This window comes from Achroia grisella, unplaced genomic scaffold (genome assembly GCF_030625045.1).
Source record: "Achroia grisella isolate CSIRO2021 unplaced genomic scaffold, CSIRO_AGI_Agris_v1 utg1062, whole genome shotgun sequence".
Lineage (NCBI taxonomy): Eukaryota > Metazoa > Arthropoda > Insecta > Lepidoptera > Pyralidae > Achroia > Achroia grisella.
This window is the reverse complement of record NW_026712566.1, coordinates 310,826-328,126: the sequence shown is the minus strand read 5'-3', so window position 1 is coordinate 328,126 and position 17,301 is coordinate 310,826. Positions and strand designations below refer to the sequence as shown.

General features: G+C 31.0%; 2 protein-coding genes across 2 annotated transcripts; both read left to right on the top strand.

The window, feature by feature from the left end:
* Positions 1-4,731: 4,731 nt before the first annotated feature.
* LOC131854483 (uncharacterized) lies at positions 4,732-6,480 on the top strand. The gene has a single exon (XM_059205616.1). It carries the CDS (start codon positions 4,732-4,734, stop codon positions 6,478-6,480), a length of 1,749 nt encoding a protein of 582 aa, XP_059061599.1.
* A 2,830-nt stretch (positions 6,481-9,310) lies between these two features.
* On the top strand, positions 9,311-15,729 carry LOC131855216 (uncharacterized). The gene is made up of 5 exons (XM_059206463.1): positions 9,311-9,391; positions 11,376-11,457; positions 13,628-13,837; positions 14,528-14,630; positions 15,084-15,729. The coding sequence occupies exons 2-5, from the start codon at positions 11,383-11,385 to the stop codon at positions 15,191-15,193; spliced, it is 498 nt and encodes a 165-aa protein (XP_059062446.1). The 5' UTR covers positions 9,311-9,391; positions 11,376-11,382; the 3' UTR covers positions 15,194-15,729.
* Positions 15,730-17,301: the final 1,572 nt, after the last annotated feature.

Here is a 17,301-nt window from a genome sequence, read left to right as displayed (position 1 = left end):
GATTTATGCTACGAAATTCATAGTTTTCTTAAATTATACTTATATATTTGTGGTTATATTATTATTACATTATTTTAGTAAATACGTATGGTATAGACAATAGTTTAAACCAAAAATTAATAACAATTTTAGTATAGTTATAAGTAGGAATGTATAGTTATCTCGAGAATGAGAACTCATTGGTAACAAATTGTTTTCTTGAGAATTCAATAGATAACAGTCAATTTGTTACATAATCGTCTTTACGAACTATAACGTGTCAATACCAAGTTTCAGATATTAAATAATGTATATGTTGACGGGGAACAATTCCGTATTTGCTTAACATATGCTATTACTATCCACAAATCACAAGGCCTTAGTTTTGGCAGTCCTCTTCTCAACATAGGCTCCTCTATATTTAATAAAGGGCAGGCTTACGTTGGAATCTCCAGAGTTAAAACCTTAGATGGAGTACGTCTTAACAATTTAGATCCAAGTCACGAGAGCTCTATTGTAGAGTACAACCATCTGTGGACGTTATACCGCCCCGATTTGCCCAAAAATTCCTGATACTGAATTGGCATTGAACTTGAACATTTAAAAGTTACAAGAAAATATAGAAAATAACACAAAAAAAAGACAATTATACCCCGTAAATATACGAAAATACAGTAATTTATCAAAAATAATTTGGTATTAATTTAGTTATAAATAAGTACCTCGTATAATTTATGTACAAAAAGTAATGATATCCCATCAAAAACATAAATGTGAAATGATAGCCGAGTTTAATATTATGATATATGCCTTGATTGTTGACTTCTACGACAAAAGAGGTGAGATCTAAATAGGTGCCAAGTTCAATGGTCTGTCCTGAAATGTATTTATAACAATATAAAATATCATTTTTTCTTATAACTTAGGATAATATACTGTAGCCTAAGGGCTAACTTGGCTAGTTTTCATATATTTCGTAAATTGAACAGAAACTCCTGTGGGGCTGCGTATAGCAAGTGTTTATGGCAAAATAGCTATAAAGAAAAATTAGACAATAATTTTAATACATTATACATATTTATTACTTAAAGTAAGATTATTTCCAAACAACATAAACGTATTTGAAAATATTTGAGATAAGTAAACTAGTGATAAAGTTGATGCTCTCGAATAGTCAACAATGACAACACCCGACTGCCGCTTAAATGTATTGCGTGTAATATATATCTCTATATAACTCGTCTCATGCGATTAAACTGAAAAAACCTCAGACAGATGGCGACTGTTTCAACGACAAGGGTACAAAAAACCTTCATCAATGTTGCGCGTAGTGGTACCAACGAATTGGTGCTCGCATGCTCGTTCAACTCCTCTAACTGCCTGTTAATTGACTGTATAAAATTACATTGGATAGGTAAATTATTATTGCATGTGCTACTAAGGTAAATAGAACCTGAAACTATTCAACCCAACTTCCTATTTTGTAAAAAGAGTCCATTTGACAACTTCATTTTACCTTCGCATAGTACTTCTTACTTCTTTAAGACGTCGTAAGGCGAAAACGAATCGATTTAATTTATTACATACTTTATTAATATGTATATCCGAATTAAAATTCTGATCCAACCATACTCCAAGGAATTTAATAGATGACGCTTCTTCTATCTGTTTATCATTGAAATTAATATCTAATTTTACAGGGATGGCTTTAGTGTTACGAAATTGCATATATTTTGTTTTCTCAAAATTTACAGTCATTTTGTTTTCAGTATGACTATATTGTACATGTTATATTTCATAACAATAAATAATGCAGTAAAGCAACGACTTAACTTGCCAACTGGCGTGCTTTAATACACAAAATGTAGGTATGTAAGCTGTAATAAAACAAAAATCATACAACGCAAGCATCAAGGCTACTGTTATCATTTTTGGCGACTATAAATAAGTTTGCAACAAAAGCACGTTCCAAATATGTTGATTCCACACATGCGGAGAATGTAGGTATTATATAATAACGTCAACATCCCATAATGTTGCCTTATACCTTATATATTTACACAATCAGACTTTTTGTGTCTAATGAACAAACTTATATTAATAATATTAGATTCGTGTTTAAAAATTGTAATTGTATTATTGTTGTGGTGGATAATATTATATGTATTATGTTTGTATGTCGGTTCTTTATATGCAGAAAGCTATTGCATCTACTCTATGACTATGTAAAATAAGTCGATGCAAAAAAGAGTAAAATAAAATCGTATATTTTTCTTATGTCACAAAATTAACAAGTCAAATTTATACAATACTTTTTAAAGGTAAAGAAAGTAGCTTTTAAGTGGCCAGCAATATACTATGAAGTCCACAACAATTGTTAATTGTAATATTATTTAAATATTTTTAAAGGTACTGGTGATTATAACAATGGAGTCGACTGTACCACATACAAGATAACTGTACTTACTTCTAAGATAAACTGGTGACATTGCATTAAACTGCAATGGGTAGATATATTATTTACTCATACTTATGGAATAATACTCTTACTCATGGAATATACAATTCTATATTGCTTTTTTTTATTTATTAATAATTTACGTCTCTGGATACAAGTCCTTTTTAGCCCAACATAAAGTACAATAACTTAAAAACAATGACAATTTCTTTACAGTGTTGGAAATAAATTTATATAAAGTCTTGAATAGTATAGGCTTTGATAAGATCTCTTCTAGAGACTTCGGTACGTCATTACTATGCTCTTGAATCTCGTGAATGAGTAATAATCTGTCTAGTCCGTATTTTCTACATTTGAATATAATATGATTCAAATCTTCATCTTCATTGCAATTTTGGAATTCTTCAGGACATTTTGGGTTGAGAACCATTTTCAGTCTATACAGGTGAGTCCGAGTTTGATTATGGCAAAATTGATATGATTTAGTTTATTTTTAAACTGCCGAGTTTATTATTTAAATAATAAACTCTGAACAAAAATCAGGTTGTTCACAATGTTTACTTTACCAATAGAACCAATTATACTGTATTGGATGAAATTTTCCATATCATTAGGTAGTTATAAAGAAAACCTAAGTGTCATTAGGTAGAAATTAGGCTTGTTTATTCTATGGTTTAAAAAGTTAGGTTAGGTTTCATTTATTTTTGGAAAACTAACATATTGATTTCTTCTAAATACTTACACCAAAGTGATCCTCATATAAGAATTTCGCAGACATATCAGATGTAAACTGTGGGTCTCGTCGTGCCAATTGTAACAATTGTTTTCGACGTTTTGGGCATTTAGGAACGTGTATAAACAATTTGTTGAGACATTTAATTGTCGTACTTCGACACATAAACACCGCATACATTTTTCACCGCTTTCACAATTCCAATAAAATCTGTATACTTATCACTCAAAAGAGTTAGATCGACGTATTAGCCTTGTTTCCAAGTTAGCCAATTGTGTTTTTAATATTATAGCTACAGATTGCATGAAGTCATAAAATGGTGGGGTACAATTATATATTTAAAATCGTTTTTTATTAATATATCTACACCTCCATATCCACCTATATCATTTTGACTTACATAGTTATAACCAGGCATGTTAAAGTAGCAATTCTCTCTCAACCATGTTTAATTTAACAAGCAAATATCAATATAATTCTCATGAATATAATTAATAAATAAAGGTTTTTTATTATACATACTTTGTATATTGAATTGAGAGTTTCTTGACTTAATGGCTTAATCACTTTTAAGACTTTTTATTATGCCCTTAATAACTGAGGACGTCAGTACCCTGCTATCATTTCCTAAGGAGACTAATGCTCCAATAAGACCGTTTAGTATGTGATCACTTTTAAGAATTATTTCAATAAGTTCTTTATTTTCAACTTGTGTACTTGGTAATGGGAATTTTTCCGTAGATGATTTATTATTTATTTTGACTTGAGTATTATTATTGTTTCTAGAACTAGAACGTAATGTGGGAAAGTTAGTGTCATAGTTTTTTGTAATATTGTTTGGGTCAACATTTTTAAAATTCACAGCTTGAGAATATTTAAAATTATTGTTTTTTTCCTCCATTTTATACTTTTTAACAGGACAATCTCGAGAGATAGCAGGTGCTGACCTCCACAGTTAATACATTGTTTAATAATTTCTGCTTTTCATTCAGAATACTGATGATCACCTGCACATATTAAATACTTTTGAGGAGATTTACAGAACTTTGCATCATGGTTAAATTTGAAAGATTTATAGCATTGCAGAAGAGGAGCCATGTATTCATATTATCTATATTTAAATATATCTAAATACACATAGTCTGGAAGACTTCCATACAAAAAAGTCAATCTAACTAAACCAAACGGTTTAACTGCTCTTCTTGTCTCTTCGCAGTTTTTCGGCCCGGAGACGGGGCGTCGCCGTCCCCCTCAGGCATGATACTAAGATAGGTATTTAATAACTATATACGACGTAATTATTATCTATATAAGGAAAAATAAAGTATTTGCAGTGAATGTAGTAGTAATAATGATATATAATCTATGTTGTATAATTAAGTCAGTGTCAAAAGACAAATGACACAAGCTGTCATAAAGGAGTTTGGATAAGTTTGTTAGAAGAATGTGTAACCGTTAAGAAACGTATAATAAAACAATAAATGATAAAACAGTAAATTGTGACTATTAATTGTCTAATAATACATGGCGCAGTCGAGACGAAACGAAACCATATAAAAAGATGCAGTGTTATTTTCCGGAAAAACTTGTACTCTCGGGAAATTTGGCCGAGAAATGGAGGGCTTTCAAGCAAGGGCTTGAAATATATTTACTAGCTGCGGACTTGGAAAAAATACCAGACGCAAGAAAGGTAGCTATATTGTTGAATTTAGTGGGAGAAGAAGGTATAAAAATTTATAACAATTTCAACTTGAAAAATGAAGAGAAAACTTATGTTAGAATATTACAAGAATTCGAAGCATATTGTGAGCCTAAGAAGAATAAGTTGTATTGTAGATTCTTATTTTATCAAAGGTGTCAGTCTGAAGGTGAGCCATTTGATAATTTCCTGACGGATATAAATAAATTAGTGAAAGACTGTGGATTTCAATCTGAAGAAGAAGCAATACGCGATAGATTAGTTTTGGGCACGTCAGATTTAAAATGTCAAAGGAAATTGTTGGTAGAAGGAGACATGGAATTAGAAGAAGTCATAAAAAGATTGAGAATATCAGAGATGGATAAGAGGCAAGTGGAGGAGATCCAGAAAAAAGATAACCATGTGGATCAGGTATTGCAAAAACATCACAGTGAAAGGACAATCAACTGTAAATGGTGTGGTCAAATACATGTGGCAAAAATGGAAAAGTGTCCAGCAAGAGGAAAGGAATGTTCCAGATGCAAGAAACTTAACCATTTTGGATCTGTTTGTCGTACGAGATTGAAGCAGAATGTAAAAGCTGTAGAAAAACAGGAGCCACAAGGCTCTGAAGGAGAGTGCTACTGTGGGTCAGTATACAATAGCAATAATGATAAATGGGTGCAAAAATTATTAGTAGAAAATAACATATATATTAAGTTCAAACTGGATACAGGTTCAGAGGTAGATTTAATTCCATACAATATATATGAAAACCTTTTGAAGAGCAAAAAGATTTTGTTAAATAAATGTAGAATTACGTTACATGCTTATAATAAATCTGGTATTAAAGTGCATGGGCTTGTATTGTTAGAAGTCAAATTAAATTCTAAAACTTATTTAATTGAATTTATAGTCACAGAATCAGGTCTTCAACCGACATTAGGAAGATATAGATGTGAATTGATTGGTCTAGTGCTAAGAAGGGATGTAAATGGAGTTAAGGATATTAAAGGAAACACAAACAGAAGTAACATTATCAATGATTATATGGATGTATTTACAGGGTCCGGGAGATTTCCTAAAAGGTATGGAATTAAATTGAAACCAGGATCTGAAGCTGTATCTAAACCTCCACATAGAGTACCTATAAAATTAAAAGAGAAGCTAAAAGTAGAGTTAGATCGCTTATGTAACCAGGGAATAATTAAGAAACAAGAGGAACCCACAGAGTGGATAAATAGGATTGTAATAGTAGAAAAAGATGAAGATTCTATACGTATATGTTTAGATCCTAAGTCCTTAAATAAATGTATACTAAAAAAATATTATCAGATTCCTACAATTAATGATTTGAAAACGAAAATAGGTAAAGCTAAATATTTTTCTGTTCTAGATTTAAAAGAATCATTTTGGCAGATAGGGTTGTCAGAGGAGAGTACAAAGTTGTGTACATTTTCTACAGTGTTTGGCACTTATTCTTTTAATGTCTTACCATTTGGGTTAGATGTATCTGCTGAAATATTCCAAGAAAATTGTGAAAAATGCTTTAATGATATAGATAATCTTTTCATATATATTGATGATTTCTTAGTATTTGGTAACACTAAAGAGGAACATGATGTAGCATAAAAAAAAGTACTATTGCGAGCTAGGGAATTGAATATTAAATTTAATATAAATAAGTTTCAATATTTACCAAACATAGTGCACTATTTTGGTCATGAAATTGTAGATGGATGCCTGAGGCCAGATAGTAACAAAATAAAAGCAATAATTAATTATGATATGCCTAATGATAAACAGAGCTTACAGAGATTTCTAGGATTTGTTAATTATTTGAGAGATTTTATTCCCAACTTGTCTGAAATAATAACTCCTCTTCGTGAACTGCTAAAAAAGAATATAGTTTTTCAGTGGAATGAAAATCACACAAAATGTGTTGAGAAAGTAAAACAGCTCATAATGTCCCCACCAGTACTTCAAAATTTTGATCCCTCATTACCAATTGTAATACAGACAGACAGCTCCAAGAATGCCATGGGATGTGTACTGTTACAAAATAAGCATCCTATAGCATTTGCATCAAAAAGTCTTAGTAGAATTGAATGTGAATATGGGCAAATAGACAAAGAATTCTTAGCTGTGTTATTTGCTTGTCGTAAATTTCATTATTATATTTATGGTAGACACATCACTGTACAGACTGACCATCAGCCACTCATAGCTTTAATGAACAAAGAATTGCATGAGATAAATTCACAGAGATTGAGGAAAATTAGAATTAAATTGGCTATATATGATTTAGAATTGCAGTTTATTAGGGGATCTCAAATGTTGATTGCTGATGCATTAAGTAGGGCGTCGAGTACAGCCAGTATTGAAAACTTTGAATTGTCTATTGATAAAGTAGTTCATACAGTAAATGTTTCTAATGCATATATGAAGGAGATAATTTCGGAAACTAAGAATGACATAATATTACAAAGTCTAATAATATTGTGTAGAGATGGTTGGCCAAATAAGATAAGTAAAGTGCCAGATCATGTAAAGTCATTTTATAAATTTAAAAATAACATTTATTATGAAAACTCGGTAGTATATGTAGATCATAAGATAATAGTTCCAGCAATATTAAGGAATAAAATTATCAATGAAGTGCACAGTTCACACTTTGGTATAACACAAACACAATCTAGAGCTGCTTCTTTGTTTTATTGGCCAGGCATTAAACAGGATATCATGAATGTAGTGTCAAAATGTGCATTGTGTGAGAAGTATAGTGCTAGGAAGGCAAAGGAACCCATGATTTTGGATATAAGAGCTAATTTACCTTTTGAGAAAATAGGTTGTGATTTTTTTAATTATTCTGGAGAAAATTATCTTATTGTAGCTGATTACTATTCAAAATGGTTTGAATTGGTTAAAGTATCATCATTGTCTGCTTCCACAGTAATAAAAATATTAAAAAGTATTTTTTCAATACATGGCATTCCTAAAGTAATACGAGCTGATAATATGCCATTTAATTCCTGGGAATTTCAAAATTTTGCAAAATTATGGCAATTTGTAATAATAACATCCAGTCCATTATATCCAAAATCTAATGGTTTTATAGAAAGGTTTGTGGGCATTGCTAAAAATATGTTAAAGAAGTGTTCTGAAAATAAATTAGACATACATTATTTATTGTTAGAATATAGAAATACTCCTGTTTTGGGTTCACCATATTCACCATCACAATTGTTATTCAGTAGATTAATTAGGTCTAAGATACCTATTCATGACAAACTGTTACTTCCTAAAGTTGTAAACGATTTTAATGACTATCAAGCTAAAAGGGACAATGCTAATAAATGTAATTATGATAAATGTGCTTTAACAAGTAATGATAAATTTTACATAGGTCAGGATATAGTTTATTTGAAAAATACTGTATGGTTAAAAGGAAAAGTGAAGGATTTTCACAATTCTCCTAGATCTATTATTATTGTTGATGAAAATGGAAGTGTATTAAGAAGAAATACATCTCAGGTAAAACCATGTAAATCTATCACTACAGGAGGAGGTGAAGAGATAATAAAAGAATTGTCTCCAACTTGTAAGGATAGAATGGCTGTGTGTATCCCTGAATCAAATATTTGTATTAATGAAGATGAGGTAAATGTGGAAGGTGACAATAGTGAGAGTCTTATAAATGGTAATACAGAACATAATGAACAAAATCAAAATGTAGTTAGGTTTAAAAGGAAAATTAATGCTCCTAGTTATCTTAAGGACTATGATTGTGAATTTTAGTTTTGTTATTTAATTTCTTTAAAGGGGAAGATGTAGTAGTAATAATGATATATAATCTATGTTGTATAAATAAGTCAGTGTCAAAAGACAAATGACACAAGCTGTCATAAAGGAGTTTGGATAAGTTTGTTAGAAGAATGTGTAACCGTTAAGAAACGTATAATAAAACAATAAATGATAAAACAGTAAATTGTGACTATTAATTGTCTAATAATACAGTGAAATTAACAATAAATATAAATATTTTTTTGGGATCTTTTCAATTCGCGTCTATTTCTTCTAAAAGCCCGCTAATCAATCTCCTATACCGCTTGTGATGTAATGTTGCCATTTAAGTTGATTTGACACCCCTTCCCTTTTAGTGGGCACATTTTATTTCTGGACTAAATAAGACTAAATATTATCGTTTTTTTAAAAAACTTTTTTTTTTTAAAGTTATTATTGTAGAGTTTAGTCTAGATATGTTCATACCTAGCAAAATTACAGGACTACGTAATTTTTTGGCATATTTAATGTTTGTGTAATTTAATGTTTTCATATTTTAAGAATTGATGGATTGCTGCTCTTTGCACGGTTGCACCTAGTGGACTTCCACAATCTTCGTTGGCAACACTTATTTCCAAGTAGGTATGAAATATGAATTACATATATTGAATATCACATTTCCGCACGCTGCGTTACGCTGCTCTCGAAGTTGTTTAAGTTTGAAGACTGTTCGGGATTATTACTGGATTGGAACTTTGCGGTAAGTCTATTTGTTTTTAATTTGCACCGAATTTGTTAATAAAATAATACAGGGCGAAATAGCCAATTAACGCGTCACTTACTGATATAACAAAATTGTTTAGTTACTCTCAAATACATATTTCCATCTTCACGACATAAGACTGGTACTAAGTATTAAGAAAACTAAAATATTGCCTGAATTCGCCAACTTATAACTTTTATTAAAGCCGACGGTCGATCAGACAATATCATAGTTTTTTTTTCTTGTCACAGCACCATATAATACAGGTAGCATTATGTGGTGTTGTATCACAAACCGAAACATTCAATATTTTTGAGTCCGCGTGTTATACATTGACCGAATAAAAAAAAATGTTCAATGATCTAATCCAAAAATGCCAAAGAAAAGAATTTCATCGTTCAAGCAATAATAATGCTTGAACAATGTTAACAAATTTACGTCCTCTATTTAATTTTACACTCTTAAAGGTAACATAACAAACTTTGAATGTCATATTAATTTATATTTAAACAGCCTATAAATTAAGTGTGATCTCGCTTTAAAAATGACGACATTTGCATACAGCCTGTTATCTCCGCTTCCAAACACTTACAGCCCTTATTTTGCATTAAAAAGTAGCCTAGGATATAGGCTATATTCTGGGGGTCTAGATTATATGTTTACCAAATTATATTTAAATCAGTTCTGTAGTTTTGACGTGAAAGCGACACAGACAAACAGACAGGCAGAATTAGTATAATATTAATAAGAATATATAGAAAAAGAACGGAGTGCAGAATGCTAATATTTTTTTTTAATAATGCATAAAAATACAGTCATTATAGATGTACCAGAATTTCATGACAAAAATGGTAAAAAGAAATTGATGTTCGCAATACTGGGGAGATTGGATTAAACCGTTTTGATACTTGAATATTTTCCAAAAAAATATTTTACACTTAATGTATAAAATAATGCAGTTTATTCAAGAGTGGTGGTGGTTAATTAGTCGTATTTTAGTATGAGCGGATGACATGATTAGGGCCTACCTATTTTTTTTTTATTTAATATTTTACGGCTCTGGATACAAGTCCTTTTTAGCCCAACATAAAATACAAAACCTAAAAAAAAACCTATTTACCTGTTAGTGATACCTACCAATCTATTAGTGATATTTTTTTAGAAAAGAGTGAAATTATGTCTGCATTATAGTGAATTAAAATCTATCCATTCAATACTTTTTATTTACACACCAAATGAAGAAGTTTTTCGTTTTGTGTTTTCTCCTTACATTAAGCAAGCAAACAACTACGAAGAACTTGAAAATGGTTCCAGGATCTCTAAAGTCTTCATCAGGTCTTCATCTAATGAGGATGACGATGACACGGCTGTATTTATATGTAAACCGTTCCTTCTGCGGTTTCAACCAATCTGTCCTGTTCTATGAAATACTTTTCCACTTTTATGACATGTTCATAAGACTTTCGCCAATAATTATTACTAGTATTACTTACTTACTATTAGCACTACAATAATTACTATTAGATATTAGTGGACACCCCTGACCCCTAATAAGCCAAAGTTCAGTATCAGTATAAGTATATAAATGAAAAATAAAAATGGTAAAAATTCAATGTATGTGAAACAAAGTATCAAAATCTGAATATATGGCAGAGGCCAGAGCCTAAATAATCTTTGTGACAGTGACAACTTGATTGATGGATGGATTGGACTGACGTAGCAGGAGTTTGGAGCGAAATGGTTAGAGTGCTGAAAAGAGAAAAACCGTGCGAGGAATCGAACCCGCGACCATCGGAAGTAAGGGGGTGTGCTAAACCGCTACCTTAATATAGACCTTATACTTGATAACTTTAAAGTTCATTTCGATTATTATGCAAGATCACTTGATGGCGGTGTTTTATTTATTAGACACCCTGTACGGGAGTCGACCGGATCGTTACAGCACCTATAGGTACTTACTAATGTTCATTCTCGTTCCCAGATCCACAATGTGTTACGCCGGAAAATGTTGCTACTTTATGAAGGTAGAGACTGGATCTATGATATTCGCTGTTATCAATATGGTTAGTATAATTTAAAAAAAAATTATTTACGCTTTGTAGCGCACTTACAAGCCGAAACCAAGTGTGTAGAGTGTAAGCGTAAACGCGATTACGTGTGTGTGTGCGTATATGTGTGAAAAAGCCGCCAGCGGTGCCTCATAAACTCCATACTCTGTAACTTCACTCACCTTCCAAACCTAAACACTGCTTACAAAGCAAGCTGTTTGTAGACTGAAACAGTTCGGACAGAGGTATGTACGCAGACGACTAAGTATAAACACGTTCTAAGTATTGCCACTCTTAAAACTTTTAACATTGTACAAAGAAATTAAAAAAAAAACACGTAAGTATACATAGTCTATCCATAAATACTATTACAGTAACAAAATATTACATTTGAAATTGGAATCTGTCTTTGTTTTAAAATAGGTATTAATTGTATTTTCTCAATTTCGCACCAATCAGTTGTTAAATATTTTTGTGATTTTAGAATAGTGTATGGATAAAGGAACCGATTCGCTGTGATAGCATTACATAAAGTAGGTATTATAAACTCTTTAGTATTAATAAAATATATAATGTGTCTTTTGACGTAGATTGAACTTCATCTATGAATTCATTAAACTGTTACCACTAACTATAAATCTTTATTTAAATTTATAAAAGTAGGTATGGAACCAAATTAAATTTAGAAACTCTTCAACCACAAATAATGTCATATTTTGACTGAAGGTCGGACGGTATAGACATATCATTATTCAAATAAACTTAATATAAGCACTTTTGAATAGTCATATTCGGAACGCGGACTCGTCACAAGAAGAGTGAACAAGAAACTTGCGTGTTATACTTTTAAATATATGTTGTTCTAAGTAAATACAAACATCTAAACATCATATTACTGAGCAAAGCCTATTACTCACTAAACGATTACTTGAATGACGAGCATGCATGGCAATAGTCGTTCATGCACGGGATTATCATTTAATGTTAGATATAATAATAATAATAATATATGAGTAAATATTGTAAATAAACTGGTTTTAAAAAAAATAAGACTTTAATTGAGTTTCTTGCCAGTTCTTCTCAATTAAATCTGTTTACTGAACAACAAAATAATATAAAACTTTGACGTTCATAAGGGGCTAAAATGTCCTACATGAATAAATGATTTTTTAATTTCTTTCTTACTTAGTCATCCGAATGTACTCGAGTTGTTCGTAACAAGTAACAATAATGATATAAATAAACAGGACAATTCACACTGCGCTATCTAGTCCGAAGTTAAGCTAGCTTGTGTTATGGTTATTAGACAACTGATACCAACACATATTTTGTTTTTCGTAAATACTTACGAAATTATACTTACATTACGAGTATATATACAAAACATCCAGAGCTATACAAACAATCGTACTCATGAATACAAATGTTTGTACCGTGCTAGAAATCGAACCCGTGACCATCGGCAATTTAAGAAACAACAGAAATGAAATACTTGTTTCACAGTTATTTCTATGCGAGGACCGTAATTTATTTAAAAAAACGTACCAAATGAAGAACTATAGAAGATTTTAAATAAATGACTACTTATAAAAATCTAGTACAAAATTGTACGAGGATTTTGACTTGGTATCAAAACCCAAGAATCCCGTACCCGCTGGATATATTATTATATACTGGAGTCTAATTTAATTGTCACTATCAATCCAATTTATTTTTATTTCTACGATTTTTTTTAAGACGATGATTGATTTTTTAGACCAAACTAATAAATATATTACAGTGTTTGTTTTTTTAATTAATGAAAATGGAATGGAGCATTAGCCTGCTCGATAAAGAAAAACCTGTGGAAGAAAAGAAGATGAGCATGAGGTCAAGTCAGTTAACTCATCGTGGCAAATTCACCAGGAATGTATCATGATGTTTTCCAGAGGGCACCGCGTTCATTAGTCCACTTTACAACCGATACCCTCCCCTTTCTTTGACCATAAAATATCTAATTAATACATATCTATTTATTATTATACGCTATTAGTGTATCATAATTGCAAATTATTTCATACTAATCGGACCAATGAAATGGCAATTGTTCGGAATTAGTTCCTGTCAGGAGTACACAGGTTGTAGTAGGTAAAACTACCTTACCTATAAAGTAGAATAGATGACTAACAATATTTATTTTTTACAGATTATCAATTCTATACTCGTCATCGGTATTATTGCAGCCCTGGTATGGTATGAAATTTATTATTATCAAGCTCTACATCTCACGGCTTACAATTTTGTGCACAACATTTATCAGAATTATATTTACATAAACATAACTATAGGTGTAAGCCTTATTTTGAGTTTGATATATTTTGCATTTTCTGTATTGTTGCTCAACGGATTAATGAAGGTAAGCGTTATTTATACATCTTTACATATAAATAAAATTGGAGTGTCTGTTTGTATGTATATCATACTTTTGATTGATAGGTATATTTTATATTTCCACCGATCCGTGCTTCTCATCTTAATTCAAAATATTTTGTTACACTTTTACTACTTTCCTTCTTTTACCTTTAAGTTATAATGATAAATTCAATTTACATACATTGAAATTGATAAATTATTTATAGGTTATTTTATTTAGTTAGTAACGTAGATAGTTGTCTTTTCCTAAATCTAATATGCTTAAAATGGATTTTTCGTTTTTTAAATGCACACTCTATAGGTGCATGCATAGATACATCTATACATGTAAATAAAATTGGAGTGTCTGTTTGTAATTGTATGGTGTAGAATATGGTAGGTCACTTTGTAATGGCAAAACGAAGACTTTTACAGCATTGAATTAATTTCGAAACACTTATTAAAAATAAAAATTAGAATGAGACAAGCGGTTCGAACCCGCGATCATCGGTAGCGGTGTGATAAACCGCTGGACTACTAACGCCGCCTTAATTGAGACAAGTCTATATAATATTTAACCTTAGTTACCTTTGCGTTCAGTATACAGTAGTATTAGCATAGTAAAACAGGTTTTTACATTCAACTTTGTACAAAGTCTACATAGATTTAAAATAATGATATTATAAATTTTCAGACAAAATCCGGGCAAGTGAAGGCCTATTTCATATTTGGTGTCATTATGAATGTGTTGAGCTACGTACTAATCATATTTGCACCAGCTGTAATAACTGTTTCAGGTAAGTATTTTATTATCACTTTCATATTTACACTAGCGGATCGTCCCAGCCTCGCACGGATAAAGTAAAGCATAATAGGTATATACCTAAGTTTCTTGTATCACCTGAAAGTCCATAAGTATAGAGAATAGCGGCCTTTTTCGTTCGACTGCAATAACGTAACCATTAATAAATTACTTTACAAGAATTTAAGAATGCATTATACTTTAGTGCACTCTTTTTAGAAATAGAAATAAAAATAATCTTTATAAATATGAACATTTTTGAATAGTCTACTATACTTCTATTTTAGTTGTTTACAATGTGGCATTGAAAAATATATACAACTCTAATTTACACCCTCCTATCCCTATTTTAAAAACAACTAGTTGTTCCAAAATAAAACCATTTTGGGACAAATAGTTGTTTTTAATAAGTTGTTATAATATTTTTAAATTGAATTATGATTTCCAGTGTCCTACACCCTGTTGCTCGTGATGATCTACATGACGTACAACAAAATGGAGGCTAACAAATACTGTGGAACGGTATTACATGACCGTTCCATCGTCGTCTCAGCTTAAATTACTATTGTACTAATTGTTTATTTTATGTTAACAGTTTGGTTTACACTAACAGTTATATTATAAGGAAGATAACCTTACGTTAGTAAGGTTATTTTCCCTGTCAAAGTGGGAACTCTTAAAACAAGAACATGAGATACGACAATATTTTATAATATTATGTTGTTAATTTATTTAACTGTTATTTTCACATGTTTACCTGATTGGGAAGTGCGGGATATACAGCACCCATAATTATCTTAATACTATTATGTAACATTATCCTGTCTATGATATTATTAATAAAAATATTAATTGACATAGAATAATTCAATATGATTAGTATTATGTAAAATTATATAGTTAATCTTCCTAAAAAAAGTCTCATAGAAGGCTCTATTAAAGAAGCTTCCGACTCGATTCACACTAACTTCTGAGCATGTGTAACATGTTCTTCATAGTTTACTATAATCTAAGATTGGGTGTTTTGTAGCGAAAACAATACCCGATAAGTATTTTAAATGTGTTTGCGTAAACATTATTATTTTTATATTATAGTAAAGACTCTTGTAATACATAATTAGTTTACATTCTGCACCTACTCCAATGAAAATGTTATCACTCTATAAACCCTTATCTACCTACTAAACATTCATTTAAAATGGTTGTCTTCAGTATAGCAAAGGTTTATGCCCGGAGGATTCCGTCTTGCGGTCCTACGCCAGTGAAGCTGTACGTAGCATCATTTGGGGATTAGTATTTTTATTCTAGTTTTTAAGTAATTAGAATGCCTCAGTTTATCGAAAGTGGCAACCTCTTCTTATAGACATGAACAGCACTACAAATATCACTTTACTTTGCGCACGCAGTATTCCTCATGCGTTCCCATTCCTGGAGGACTTTTGTACAAAGTCTACAAATACACTATTGGTTAGTAAGTTAATAATATATCTCCATAATACATAGACATATACATATTGAGTGGCACGAGTCAAGGTTAACAATAACCTTCCTAACTTGCTACTTCCATTATTCCAGTCTGGACACACACGGTCTAGGTTCTAAACGAGTAATAATCGCTATAATGAGAATTATACATTATGACATACATATTTTAGTCTCAAAGTTGTTCAACCAGTGCTGATAATATACCTATTATATTATATTTATTTATACAGGAAATGTATTTAATAAAATGTAATTCCTGTAATTTTACTACAATTCATCCAAAAGTTCTCCTTTTGGATGTGTTTTGGTTTAAGAATAATTTATTTATTTTAATAAGATAGAGCGGTGAGTTTAGGGTATTGGGCAGGACATATTAATCCTCCAGAATGGCAACTCAAATATGGTATTAGTGGCTTAACATGATAACGAATGTCTTTAAGAGGATCAGCTATAACATATGTAAGTGTATGAAAATTTGAAAGTATCAAATGATAAAAACTAAAACGCCTGTTGAATATGATTAGCACAAACTATGCTAGCAATATTTGCTTTCACATTACTAAACTAATAACTCTTACTAAAGGAACTTACGTACTTGTTAGTTTATTATAAGAACTATCGTAAGTTCCAACACAAACTCTTTTTAAATGGGCGTAGCCACGGTGGGGAAATGTGGGGCACTAACCCCACCCTGGCTCTGACCTGTAAGGTACCTAACCTAAGAAACAAGTTATCTAAGTATTAACTACGATGCTTAATATCCGTAAGAAGGTGACTCGACAGTCGACACAAAAAATACACAAAAATAATATAGAAATAGAGAGTGCCTATAGCACTCTGTATTTCTATGTCTATCTATTACATGTCCATATCTAAGTACTAACTACGATACTTAATATCCGTAAAAAGGTGATACTCGACAGTCGACCCAAAAAATAACATAGAAATACAGAGTGCTATAGGGTGTAACAGTTTTGTACGGAAAAATTAATTGCAGCAATATCGCGGGTATGTTTGCTACTTACATAATATTTTAAACTGCTGCCACTGAAGTCTTTGGTTAGCGCGTATGAACAAAATAAAAATTTCATTTCTATGGGTCCATCAGTTTTGGATATCAACCTGTACAAACAGAAAGAGAAACAAAGTATTTGAAAAAATCTACATGTGTTCTATTTCAC